Source organism: Medicago truncatula, chromosome 4 (assembly GCF_003473485.1).
Source record: "Medicago truncatula cultivar Jemalong A17 chromosome 4, MtrunA17r5.0-ANR, whole genome shotgun sequence".
Lineage (NCBI taxonomy): Eukaryota > Viridiplantae > Streptophyta > Magnoliopsida > Fabales > Fabaceae > Medicago > Medicago truncatula.
In genome coordinates this window covers 58,949,004-58,962,120 of record NC_053045.1, presented here as the reverse complement: position 1 = coordinate 58,962,120, position 13,117 = coordinate 58,949,004, and the positions used below count along the sequence as shown (strand labels likewise).

Below are 13,117 nucleotides of genomic sequence, written 5' to 3'. Positions count from 1 at the left end.
ACACTAAATTTCGCCCCGGTAAAATACGATGAAATGTCTTTTAAGATGATAATTTAAAAAAAAAAAATTAGTTGAGATATCCGTAGTCAATAGAATTATTTTTTTTAACTATCTCCCTTATATTCTTCTATATGAATATTCTCTATTTCCATGTATATATCTTTGATGTAATTAGACTGATACAAAATGAATTTAATTTCTATAATCAAGGGATTCCTGTTGTACAGTTTATTATTAGGGGGCCTGGAAACCCCCCAAGCCCAGGCCCAATCGTCGCCGTAAATAGCCTCGTTCTGTTCCTAGGTTAGGGATTTGAGTGATAAGAAGAGGGTTGGGGCAAAAAAGCCTGAAAGGAGAAAAATTTGGAGGAAGAATGATTCTTCTAGTGATAGTGAGAATGAAGTGGAATCTAAGAATCGGCAAGATAGAAGAACTTATGTCCTCACTGTTCACTGTTTGGAAAGTTCCAATCATGGTTTGAGTAATAGCCTGAATCTTGTATGTTGTAGCTACATTGATGAGCGGTTTTTAGTAATAGCCTGAATCTCCCAAATTCTCTTGCAGCCACACCCTTTTCTTTTAAATCTCATGATAGTCACCTCTTCTTACTCATAATCTCAGATTTGGAGGGCAGAGATTGAGGAGAGATTTAGGTTTGAGATTCAACAAAGGAAGAATTGGGTTTGGTGATGATTTTCTGGGTTTTTTCCCATGAAGTTGTAGATGATGAAGATTCATCAATTTTCTGAGTTTTTTTTTCTTTTTTTATCTATTTAATTTCATAAATGATTATGTGGAATTATTATTTTTAATTCATTAATTACCTTAGTGGCATGCCAACTGGTTTAATGAGATGCCGCACCAGCGTTGAATAAGTCAAAATTGGAGAAAAGGACTACTATTGCAAAGGGGCTAAAACATAGGGGACTAAATTTGTCATTTTTTTCTATAGGGGGCCAAAATCGCAACATTGGGACAGTCAGGGGACTTAAGCCTTATTATTATAAATACAAAATGCTGGAAGCTATTCGCTCAAGCTATTCAGCATCAAACTCTCGGTCTTAAGTTTGTACCAGAGCTCACAATCAGTGGGCCTAGAAAACATCCCAAAATCCTAGTGTCAACAAAAACTTAGTTGTGAATCAATTCATGAGTTCCCCTTTCAATGTCCATTGTGATGCTGTGGTTAGAATCTTTTGAGATACATTAAAGGTACCCTAGGAAAGGTCTAGTCTGCACAGATATTGGCCATTCGGATATTGTTCTATACAATAGATGCAGATTTGGCAGGATGTACATCCCAAAGACATTGTGTTCTTATTAGAGGCAATTTGATTTCATCGAAAAGTAAGAAGTGGAATGTTGCTATATCCAGTGCGGAGGTTGAATACTGAGCTATGGCACTCACTACATGTAAGCTCGTATGGCTCTGTCAGAGAAGTGCATAGATATTACTACTAAGTTTAGCTATTTTGTAATCTGTCTTATATGTTGATTAGTGTGCCAGCTGTCTGGTGATAACTGCCTCATCAGAATGTGTTGAGGTGGCACAGAAGTACCTCTCATATAAATAGCTATCACTGTAACAGAGTTCACAATGTAGAAAACACAATTCATTCAATAGAGATCACTGTAACAGAAGCACCTCTCATGTAAACTTCTTCAAGAGATAAAGTACTGTATGATGCAAACTACCTTAACAATTTATTGATTTTAATTAACAAAAATATTTCTTGAATACAAGAAAACAGTGAATATTGTTTTTCCATCTACATTCTATACTAAATGTAATATGACGTTCTTGTTTTGCTATTTTTTTTTTTATGAAACTTCGTTCTGGTTCTGATCTGAATTCTGACTACATTAATATTATATTTCAATGTCTTTTCAGGCCAATTCCTCCTTCACAGGCAGTAATGGCAGTAAGTAACACATATGGTCGTGTAAGGAAGCCTGTTGATTTCCATCTTATTGGGTCATTCCAGAATATTCGAGGAGGTGGGAATAATGGCCATTCTGTTGGTGCAAGTGATTGCTCTCTTTGGATGCCTGTTGCGCCCCCAGGATACACAACACTAGGTTGCGTAGCTCATGTTGGGAACCAACCACCCCCAAATCATGTTGTTTATTGCCTACGTTCTGATCTTTTAACATCAGCAAAGTATTCGGACTGCATATTTAATATCTCATCAAATGATCAATTTACCTCCGGATTTAGCGTATGGCGCCTTGACAATGCTATTGGCTCTTTTTTTGCGTATTCTTCTTCGGGCTTCCCTCTCAAAGACAGATTATACGACTTAAATCATCTTCTTGTCTGGAATTCAAATAGAGCTCCTCTTATGGGTCTAGTGTCAGATTTTAATTCTGACCAGGAAAATAATAATCAGCAGACAACAAAAAGCACAACTACATCTGGATGGGATATTCTCAAGTCTATTACAAAGGCAACCAACTGCTATATGTCTACACCAAACTTTGAAAGGATTTGGTGGGACAAAGGTAGTGACCTTCGCCGTCCGGTCTCTATTTGGCGACCTACTGCACATCGTGGTTATGCTGTCTTGGGAGATTGCATCACTGAGGGGTTAGACCTTGTTATCTTTTAAGCCATTTATCTAAACCTTTTATCACATATCGTTTAGTCGAAAGTTTAATGGGGATTAATGTTTTCTCTTTACCTGCCTTTCAGCCTAGAACCTCCTGCGCTGGGAATAATCTTCAAGAATGACAATCCTGAAATCTCTTCAAAACCTCTTCAATTTACCAAAGTTTCCCATATTGCAGGGAAAGGGATTGAGGAAGTTTTCTTCTGGTATCCTATTGCCCCTCCTGGTTATGTTTCTCTGGGTTGTGTTGTCACGAGAACAGATGAAGCACCACGTGCAGATTTGTTTTGCTGCCCTAGGATGGATCTTGTTAGCCAAGCAAACATTCATGAGGCTCCTCTATCAAGATCTGCAGGTTCAAGAGCTCCTCAATCCTGGAGCATTTGGAAAGTAGAAAATCAGGTTAACCATAACTTTCCCTTTCCTGAATACAATAAAAAATGCTTTATAATTGTCTCTTTGAATTTATGATTGGGCCTAACGTAACCCCAACAAATTGGCTTGTAAGGTGAGGATTGGCTTGTAATGTTGCATTTCTCTCTCTAATACCCTTAGCCAATAATTAATGTTGCATTGAAACTTGAAAATGACAAGTAATGTGAAACAAAATTATTCTCCAAAAGCGACAAGTATTGTGAAATGGAGGGAGTAACAATTCTATGTTGGGATTTTAGATGAGTGTGATCCTTATAGGTCGCTCTCTTAAGATGCTAATTTTTGTGAGAGTTAGAATTAGTGCGGTAATCATCACTGTTTTCACAATTGATGGGTCAGTTTCTTGACCAGAGCATGAATCTTTGTACCATGTAATTTAGGAGAAAAGATAATAATTGTTTCTCTCATTCGTGTAAAGAGGTATGGAGGTTGAATATGTAGCCAAATTTTCTATGGAAAATACCAATCAATCTACTTCAACTGAGGAAAAAAATACAAAAAAGAAAGATAACAATCAAATCCGAACAGGATAATTCAGATAACTAACATTTACATTATGGAAAAGCTTATATCGGTTGAGCTGTTGTAACATTTTAAAACTCCAAAAAGTTTATTTATCATGTTATATACATGTAGGCATGCACTTTTCTGGCTCGTTCTGACCTTAAAAAGCCGTCAAGCCGTTTGGCTTACATAATTGGTGATTCAGTAAAGCCTAAGACGCGGGAGAACGTAAATGCTGAGCTGAAGCTGCGATATTTTTCCCTGACGATTTTAGACAGCTTATGTGGAATGGTATGTTTTTTTTGTCTATTACAAAAACAAATGCCAATACTTTCCGAGTCATTTATCAATGATAAGTTTTTTGATAAAGGAGTAATCATTTTATAAATTCAACGTTGAATTGAACTACCTTTCAGATGAGACCCCTGTTTGACACTACAATTACCAATATTAAGCTTGCAACACATGGTGGACTACATGGGATGAATGCAGTGCTTATTTCTTCCATTGTTGCATCAACCTTCAATGCACAATTAGAGGCATGGGAACCCCTCGTGGAACCATTTGATGGAATATTCAAGTAATTGATCTGTCATGTTATTTCTCAGTACAATATTTTAATTAAAATATATACCAATGATTCAGTATGTTGTTTTTACCTCACTCATGTGCAACCACCATGTGTGATAGGTTTGAAACATTTGATACAAATGCTCAACCACCATTCGGATTAGGGAAGAGAATTCGAATTTCTGCAACTAGCATCTTGAATGTAAATGTCAGTGCAGCTAATCTTGAATCTTTTGTGGGAAGTGTTCATTCCTGGAGAAGACAGTTAGAGTTTGAACAGAAAGCATCCAAGCTAAATGCGGTCAAAATCTGAACCCCTATCCATTTATTCTTTAGAGCTCCTATCTTTTAAAAGCCTTGCTAACTGTTTGGTTTGCAGGAGGCTGGTGGTCAACACAGCAAAGGAGAAAGTACAACATTTTCTGCACTAGATGAGGATGACTTGCAGACTGTGATAGTAGAAAATAAGCTTGGGTGTGATATCTTTGTCAAAAAAGTCGACCATGATGTAGATACAGTTGATATGCTACATCATGGAAATTGTGTTTCTGTGTGGATTCCACCTCCGCGATTTTCAGATAGGTTAAATGTTGCAGATGAATCTAGAGAATCACGTTTTTATGTTGCTGTACAGATACTGGAAGCCAAGGTCATGATGCAAATGCTTATGCAGAATTCTAATTGAATGCCTGCTTTTCCTTCCTACCCAAAACATTGAAATCAATTCTTTTCAAATTTTGTAGGGTTTACCTATCAATGATGATGGTAACAGTCATAGCTTCTTCTGTGCATTGCGTCTCGTTGTTGACAGTCAGGCATCAGAACAGCAAAAGCTTTTTCCCCAGAGTGCAAGAACAAAGTGTGTCAAGCCTGTAATATCAAGAATTAATAATTGGGATGAAGGCAATGTAAAGTGGAACGAACTTTTTATATTTGAAGTTCCCCGAAAGGTATTGCATCATTAATTGATGAGGTTTATTTATTTTTATTTTTTATGTATTTTTTATGATGGTCGTTGAATTTTTTTTTTACAGGCCCCTGCTAAATTGGAAATAGAGGTTACTAATCTTGCTGCAAAAGCTGGGAAAGGTATTTCTTGACTGCTTTATTTAGTGAAATGTCGTATATTGTTTGGTTGCCCTTTTAAGTGAGGCTTTGTTTATAGAAGTTTATAGGAAAATTTGATTAATCAAATCTCTCAAATCAAAATTCCCACATGTTAGATTTTCTTCAAATGATTAGTTATCATTAATCATTTCCACAGTGGAGTTCTTTTTTTTGTAACTCAGCTTGTTTTTGTTTTTTCCCTCAAAACATGCGTATTCATCATGCAGGGGATGTCGTAGGTGCACTTTCTTTTTCTGTTGGACATGGTGCAAATACTCTAAAGAAAGTTGCTTCAGTGAGAATGGTTCATCAACCATATGATGTTCAAAATATTAGATCGTATCCACTTACTAGAATGGTTGGTTACCATACATTACTGCGTTTTTACCAGATTTGTCCGTCCGATAAGTTATTAAATTTCTATAATGTTTTGCTTCTTTCTCGTTCACTTTTGCAGGCTCAGCAAAGCAATGTTGAAATCATGCATGATGGCTGCCTCTCTGTTTCAACTTCTTATTTTGAAAGAAATACTATTGTTAACCTTCAAAAAGAATTGGAAAGTGAAAATACTAGTACTAGAGACATAGGTTTTTGGGTGGGCCTTGACCCAGAGGGTGAGTGGGAGAGTATCCGATCATTGCTTCCACTTTCAGTTGCTCCAAAATCATTACAAAATGAATATATTGGTATGGAAGTTGTGATGAAAAATGGGAAGAAGCATGTAATTTTGAGGGGTCTTGTCGCAGTACTGAATGATTCAGATGTGATGTTGAATATTTCAACGTGTCTAGCTTCTTTTGGTCATGATCCTTCCCTTGGAACACACACTTCGAATACTGTAGTTGAAGAAGTCTTTCAAAATCAGTATTATCAGTTATCATCAGGTTGGGGTAACAATTGGCCAGGTGTACACCCTGATAATCCTGGACACTGGAGCACAAGGGACTTTTCTTACTCATCGAAGGTTCACATATATATAGGCTTTCTGTTATCAATTGTTAACTTCCTTACCTATCACACTGATTAAAATCGTCATTCACCTGTATCATTTTTTCAGGACTTCTTTGAACCTCCACTTCCTCCTGGGTGGAAATGGGCTTCAGGTTGGTCCATAGACAAGTTTCAGAATGTTGACAAGGAAGGGTGGGCATATGGACCAGACATTAAAAATTTAAGATGGCCTCCTGCTTCATCAAAATCTTCAACGAAGTCATCCTCTGATGTTGTCCGTCGAAGGCGTTGGATTCGTTCTAGACAAACAATTTCTCAGCAAAGTGCAGAATCCTTGCATAGTGGAGTGAGTACCGTGCACCCTGGAGCTTCTACCTTTTTATCATGGAGAAGTACGTCAAAGGACTCTGAACAATATTTGCAAATTCGACCTAGTTTTGATAACTCTCAACCCTCTTATTCATGGGGTCACGCTGTAGCTGTTGGTTCAAGTTATATATACAGCAAAGACCAACAGTTAGATCCAGGTTTTAGGCAAAATTGTGTGACATCTAATTGTTCTTTGAAGCTAAATGAGATGGAGAAAAAGGATATACTTCTATGCTGTAACCCTAGCAGTGGAAGTAAACAGTTATGGTTTAGTGTGGGTACAGATGCCTCAGTCCTTAATACTGAACTAAATATACCTGTATATGATTGGAGAATATCTATTTTCTCTCCGATGAAATTGGAAAACCGGCTTCCTTGTCCTGTTGAGTTTTCAATCTCAGAGAAAACAAAGGAAGGAAATTGTGTCGAGCGACATCGTGGTGTCATTTCTTCTCGTCAGAGTGTACATATCTATTCGGTTGATATTCAGAAACCTTTGTATCTTACTTTGTCTGTGCAGCATGGTTGGGTTATGGAAAAGGTGACAACTATTCTTGCTCTGCATGTATTATCATTGTATGATTATGATATTTATATTTGAAATTGCCTGTGCTTCGCAATCTTGTTACTTATTCTTCTTATTTCCTTGCTTCCCTTGTACAGGACCCAATTCTTCTACTGGATCCTTCTTTCTCAAATCACGTCTCATATTTCTGGATGGTTCACCGACAAAGTAGAAGGTTTGTAATCTGTTTTTTTGCAGATGTCACATTAATTTTCTTTTAAGTTACTTGTGTTCACGCAATACCCATCATAATGGATATTCTTTTTCAATATTATTCTTAGTGATGATGTACTTTTGCTGTGTTTTGGGGAGTAATATTTTTCTTGTGTCTATTTTCTTATTTGAATTAATTTTTGGAGCTTGATGATCTCAAAGCTCTCAAATGTAATATGCCCTTGAAATGTATCTTCTAGTTTACTAGTAGTTATATTGTGCGTTTCTTGAGCCTGATTTTCCATAATGTTTCTTCATTTGAATTCAGTCCTACCTTTGGGTTAATTAATACCATTGTGCAAAATCATAAGCTAATTGCTATTCTTTTTTACAGACTTTTTGTTACATAGCACTGACACATTATTTTTTTATAAGCGTAATCTTTATTTTAGCATTGATGATATATATGATCATTTTTTCAGGAGATTGCGTGTGAGTATAGAACATGACATGGGTGGGACCAGTGCTGCACCAAAAACCCTAAGACTTTTTGTCCCTTATTGGATTGCCAATGATTCTTCTCTACCATTGGCATATCGTTTGGTAGAAGTGGAACCTTTGGAAAATGCAGAGACAGATTCAGTCCTACTCTCTAGGGCTGTCAAGTCTGCCAAGACAGCTTTGAAAAATCCCATTAGCTCGATGGATAGAAGGCATTTTAGTTCAAGGAGAAACCTACAAGTACTCGAAACAATTGAAGATAATAGTCCATTTCCTAGCATGCTTTCTCCACAAGATTATGCTGGCCGTAGTGGGGTATTTCAATCTCAGAAAGACACATACCTGTCTCCTAGGTTGGGCATCTCTGTTTCAATGCGCTATTCTGAAGTTTACAGCCCTGGGATATCTCTGCTTGAACTGGAAAACAAGGTGTTACTTACAGCTCGTTTGTTATGGCATTTTTCGTGAAAAAATCACTTTTTAAAAAAATAATAATAATAACTTTTAGAAGTTTTCATCCACAAATTTTGAAGAAAAAAAGGGTTAATAGTGCTTTACCCCCCTGTAAAAAATAAGAATCTGAAAAAAGAAATATCTAAAACTGCTTCAAATGAGACATCTTTAGAGTTGCTTCTCCAGAAAATCATTTTTCATAACATTGATTTTCATTATGGTAAACAAACACAACAATTCTACTTTTAAAAAAAAATACCTATAAAAATCAATCTCTAAATTATTGAATATCAAAATCACTTTTTTATAACTTATAACTTACGGACCATGATAGATGGACAAACCAACTGCCTGTTGTTGGCAATGCATATGCATATTAGTATAGTTTTTGACTTAGTATATAATGTTCATTAAAACTCTTGTAGGAACGCATTGATGTTAAGGCTTTCAAATCTGAAGGATCTTACTACAAGCTTTCAGCATTGTTGAAAATGACTTCAGACAGAACAAAGGTTGGAATGTTATACTAATAGTCTAATACTTGCATGTATTAATTTATTTTATAGTCTATACTCTTATGTTCCTGCAATATCTTTTAACTTATCGTGGTTATTGCACATCATGTGTTTCAAGTCGGCCCCCATACCATACCCTTGATGTTAGTAACTCTAAAACTATTTGATGTCCAGGTGGTTCACTTCCAGCCACATACAATGTTCACCAATAGGATTGGATGTAGTCTCTGCTTACAACAATGTGATACTCAGTCAGTTGTATGGATACATCCCACTGATCCTCCAAAACCATTTGAATGGCAGTCGTCAGCTAAAGTTGAATTTTTGAAGGTTTATTATTAATTTCAAAATATTTCTAGCTTATTTATTTTCCTTGTTATCTATATCTTACAGAGTTCCTTATGAGAAACTGCTATATTCATATATAAATCCTATATGCATTCAGTTGCGTATCGATGGCTACAAATGGAGTACACCATTCAGTGTAAATTATGAAGGTGTGATGCGCATTAGTTTGAAAAAAGAAGTTGGAGATGAAAGAATGCAATTGAGGGTAGCAGTAAGAAGTGGTGCCAAGAGATCACGCTTTGAAGTTGTTTTTCGTCTAAATTCATTGTCAAGTCCTTACAGGTTTTTTTTCCTCTCATTATCTTCCCTATGAATCATCATAATATTAATCTTTTCTTATATTTTTTTTTAACACTGAAGTAAATGAGAATAGTATTTACGTGTATCCCCGTATATTTTGTGAAAATCATTTGAAGCAATTATTTTCCTGGCTTTAGGATCAACTTGACCAAGATAAGGTGTGTAATGTATTATTTTTAAGTAACATTTGAAGGATTGTGTATTTCCCATTATTTCATCTACCTATGCCGTTGTTGCCTAAATTTTGGTTATGATTTGAGACGAAATTTTCTTGACTTCTTTGCTTTCTTCATCAACATCACTCTGTTAGTTTGGACATTTCCCCGTTTTTAATATACTTTTCTATTGGCAGGGTTGAAAATCGTTCGATGTTCCTGCCTATTCGTATTCGTCAAGCTGATGGTATCGGTGATTCCTGGCAGTTGCTGCTTCCGAATTCCGCTGCTTCATTTCTGTGGGAAGATCTTGGTAGGAGACGTTTATTGGAACTCTTGGTAGATGGAACTGACCCAATGAAATCGCTGAAGTACGATATCGATGAAATTTCTGATCACCAGCCTCTCCAAGTAGCAGATGGACCAACCAGAGCCTTGCGTGTTACAATTGTAAAGGAAGAGAAAACCAATGTTGTTAAGATCAGTGATTGGATGCCTGAAATTGAACCTATTAGAGTTCTGAGCAGAAGACATTCATTATCAGTAAATGACTCTCAAAAGCAACAACTAATGTCAGATACAGACTTTGAGTTTCACATCAATGTTGATCTTGCTGAGCTTGGGGTGTCTATTATTGACCATACACCGGAAGAAATTTTGTACCTGTCTATTCAGAATCTTGTTCTGGCATATTCGACTGGTTTGGGCTCCGGAATCAGTAGGTGAGATTTGCATTTAGTCAACATATGCATCTTTGAATTCGTTTGCAACATGAAAAATGGACATTTATATATTTTCAGTTACATTTTCTCAAGTTTCCTGGTGAAAATACAGTTCATACCTAATATCTTGTTGACTGGTACAACTCAGCCAAGATTTAAAATAACTATACAAGACATTTTTGTCTGGTTGTCCCATTATGTACAAGAGAAATGATATTTGTACAACCACTTTTTGACAACTTTTGTAACAACTTTCCCTCTCATACTCACATCATGTCTTTACTTTCTCTCTCTATTGCTTTGATTTTTGTGTCAAGACCTCTTTTTCTTTGTAAAATTATGGTTGTCCCAAAAGTTGTCAATCAAATGGTTGTTCAAATAACACAACTCTATTTACAAATTCTAATTTTGAGATTGTGATATCTCTGGTGTTCCAGATTTAAACTCAGAATGTGTGGGCTACAAGTGGACAACCAACTACCATTAACTCCAACACCAGTTCTATTCAGGCCTCAGAGAGTTGTGTCAGAAACTGATTATATCCTGAAATTTTCCATTACAATGCAGTCAGATGGATCATTGGATCTTTGTGTCTATCCATATATTGGTCTTCATGTGAGTTTTATCAGATGACAATTAATATTTAGCAAAGAGATATGTCAATTCATAACTTTTTTATGAATCGTGAGATTTGACTTGTTTTGTAACTGGTTATGGTAAGCAGGGGCCGGAAAGTTCTGCTGCCTTTTTAATAAACATCCATGAACCTATTATTTGGCGCCTTCATGAAATGATCCAGCAGGTGAAGCTCGGTAGGCTTTCTGAATCTCAAACTACTGCCGCATCAGTTGATCCAATCATCGAAATTGGGTAAGCAATGGAAATGTGTGATTATCTGTGACTGTGTTGGGCTTTTAGAAACTGCATGACATTACCTTCAATTACAGTGTCCTTAATATTTCGGAAGTACGGTTCAAAGTGTCGATGGCTATGTCGCCAAGTCAAAGACCAAGGGGAGTGCTTGGATTTTGGGCATCCTTAATGACTGCATTAGGCAACACGGAAAACATGCCTGTAAGTATTTTAGTTTCTTTCTCTAAGTTGCCTTATTTTAAGGAACCTTCTGTAAATCTCTAGTAGCTTCTTGCTGAAGGTTATTTAGTCAGCCTTTTATGTTTGTTTTCTAACTATGAACGCGATATGTAAGTATTCGAAAAACCAAGCCCCGCATAGATTAAAGATAATGTCTGACTATAGTTTATAAAGAGAGACACCCCTCACCTGACAAGCGGTTTTGTAAGGTTGAGTTAGGCCCAACCCAAATTCTAATAGTAAGTTCCGTAAAATGGTTAAAATTTTCCAAGAGAATAACAACCAGGTACTAGGCTCATAAAATATCTCATGTAGATGTTGAAACAGAGAAAGAGAAGCATTGAATGTAATGAATTGAGTGTATTAATAATTGAGCAGGTGAAAAATCGAGAAATGAGTTGAACTGAGAAAATTGCAGAGATATTTGAGAATTTATGTATTGAATATTTCTGTTCTGAGAGAATGTGGAATACAGAAGGGGATCTGATTACAGTGATCTACTTATTTATAGTTCTGATGCACATGTTAGATCGGTATTGCCCAACACATATTAGGGGTGTCTGAAAACCATTAGAACGGATGTGGATTCTCATTCTTACATTAACTATAACTGATTCTGTTCTATAGAACATGATTAAATGCCTCGCCGACAGGAGCTATTATAGGATTCTGTTAAAGGCTTCGCTAACACTATATTCTGACCATGCTCATAACATTGTTTGACTAATTTTGCAATAATCTCAATTTATGAAACCTATCTTTTCTGCAGATATATCTATAAATGCTGAAGATCTTAGGCATGATAAATTTTGAGATGTGCCTTTTTTTGAAAAAAGATATGCTATGCCTTAAGTTTACGCAGTTTTAGGATTTGGAGAATATAACGAAGTGCTTCTAATGATAAATGTGCTGATGCAGGTCAGGATAAACCAGAGGTTCAACGAGAACGTATGCATGAGGCAGAGTTCTATGATTAGCATGGCTATCTCAAATATCCGGAAAGATCTTCTAGGTCAACCACTTCAGCTGCTCTCAGGTGTCGATATATTGGGTAATGCAAGTAGTGCACTTGGACATATGAGCAAAGGTGTAGCTGCATTGTCTATGGATAAGAAGTTCATTCAAAGTAGACAGAGACAGGTTGTCTAGGCTGTTCTTTTCTCGTGCTTTAAATACTTTCCTTACCTTTTTTTTTTTTTTGTTATTCTTATTCTTATTTTGCAATTTTAAAAATCTCTGGTCATGTGTCGTGATTTGATAGGATGCTGATAGCCATGTTTAATATAACTGTGTGACAGGAAAGTAAAGGTGTGGAGGATTTTGGTGATGTTTTAAGAGAGGGAGGTGGTGCATTCGCTAAAGGTTTATTCAGAGGAGTAACTGGCATTTTAACGAAGCCTCTTGAAGGAGCAAAAACTTCTGGTGTAGAAGGTTTTGTTCAGGGTGTTGGGAGGGGTATTATTGGTGTAGCTGCGCAACCAGTGAGTGGTGTTCTAGACCTTCTTTCAAAAACGACAGAAGGTGCCAATGCTATGAGAATGAAAATTGCTTCTGCTCTAACATCTGATGAACAACTTCTCCGGAGGAGATTGCCTCGTGTTATAAGTGGTGATAATTTGCTTCAACTCTATGATGAGTACAAAGCTCAAGGACAGGTACCATGTGTTCAACTAACTATAAATCACAAACCTGAAGCTCGTTCTGTTATTTGAACATTTAACTTTTAATTATAATAACAAGTATGATATGTATTGTGAAACGAAGAAAT

At 36.4% G+C, this 13,117-nt stretch overlaps 1 protein-coding gene across 1 annotated transcript in view; it reads left to right on the top strand.

The window, feature by feature from the left end:
* Nucleotides 1-13,117, top strand: part of LOC25494140 (uncharacterized) — a 50,315-nt gene that overhangs the window by 34,529 nt on the left and 2,669 nt on the right. Inside the window, exons 39-60 of the mRNA XM_024782589.2 lie at nucleotides 1,892-2,587; nucleotides 2,693-3,011; nucleotides 3,681-3,839; nucleotides 3,965-4,128; nucleotides 4,239-4,419; nucleotides 4,498-4,767; nucleotides 4,862-5,068; nucleotides 5,153-5,207; nucleotides 5,453-5,583; nucleotides 5,683-6,189; nucleotides 6,283-7,086; nucleotides 7,209-7,285; nucleotides 7,746-8,193; nucleotides 8,643-8,729; nucleotides 8,907-9,062; nucleotides 9,178-9,362; nucleotides 9,733-10,257; nucleotides 10,695-10,872; nucleotides 10,982-11,127; nucleotides 11,205-11,331; nucleotides 12,268-12,489; nucleotides 12,648-13,004. Of these exons, the coding sequence (XP_024638357.1) occupies nucleotides 1,892-2,587; nucleotides 2,693-3,011; nucleotides 3,681-3,839; nucleotides 3,965-4,128; nucleotides 4,239-4,419; nucleotides 4,498-4,767; nucleotides 4,862-5,068; nucleotides 5,153-5,207; nucleotides 5,453-5,583; nucleotides 5,683-6,189; nucleotides 6,283-7,086; nucleotides 7,209-7,285; nucleotides 7,746-8,193; nucleotides 8,643-8,729; nucleotides 8,907-9,062; nucleotides 9,178-9,362; nucleotides 9,733-10,257; nucleotides 10,695-10,872; nucleotides 10,982-11,127; nucleotides 11,205-11,331; nucleotides 12,268-12,489; nucleotides 12,648-13,004 (6,001 nt within the window). The remainder of the gene's footprint in view (nucleotides 1-1,891; nucleotides 2,588-2,692; nucleotides 3,012-3,680; nucleotides 3,840-3,964; nucleotides 4,129-4,238; nucleotides 4,420-4,497; nucleotides 4,768-4,861; nucleotides 5,069-5,152; nucleotides 5,208-5,452; nucleotides 5,584-5,682; nucleotides 6,190-6,282; nucleotides 7,087-7,208; nucleotides 7,286-7,745; nucleotides 8,194-8,642; nucleotides 8,730-8,906; nucleotides 9,063-9,177; nucleotides 9,363-9,732; nucleotides 10,258-10,694; nucleotides 10,873-10,981; nucleotides 11,128-11,204; nucleotides 11,332-12,267; nucleotides 12,490-12,647; nucleotides 13,005-13,117) is intronic.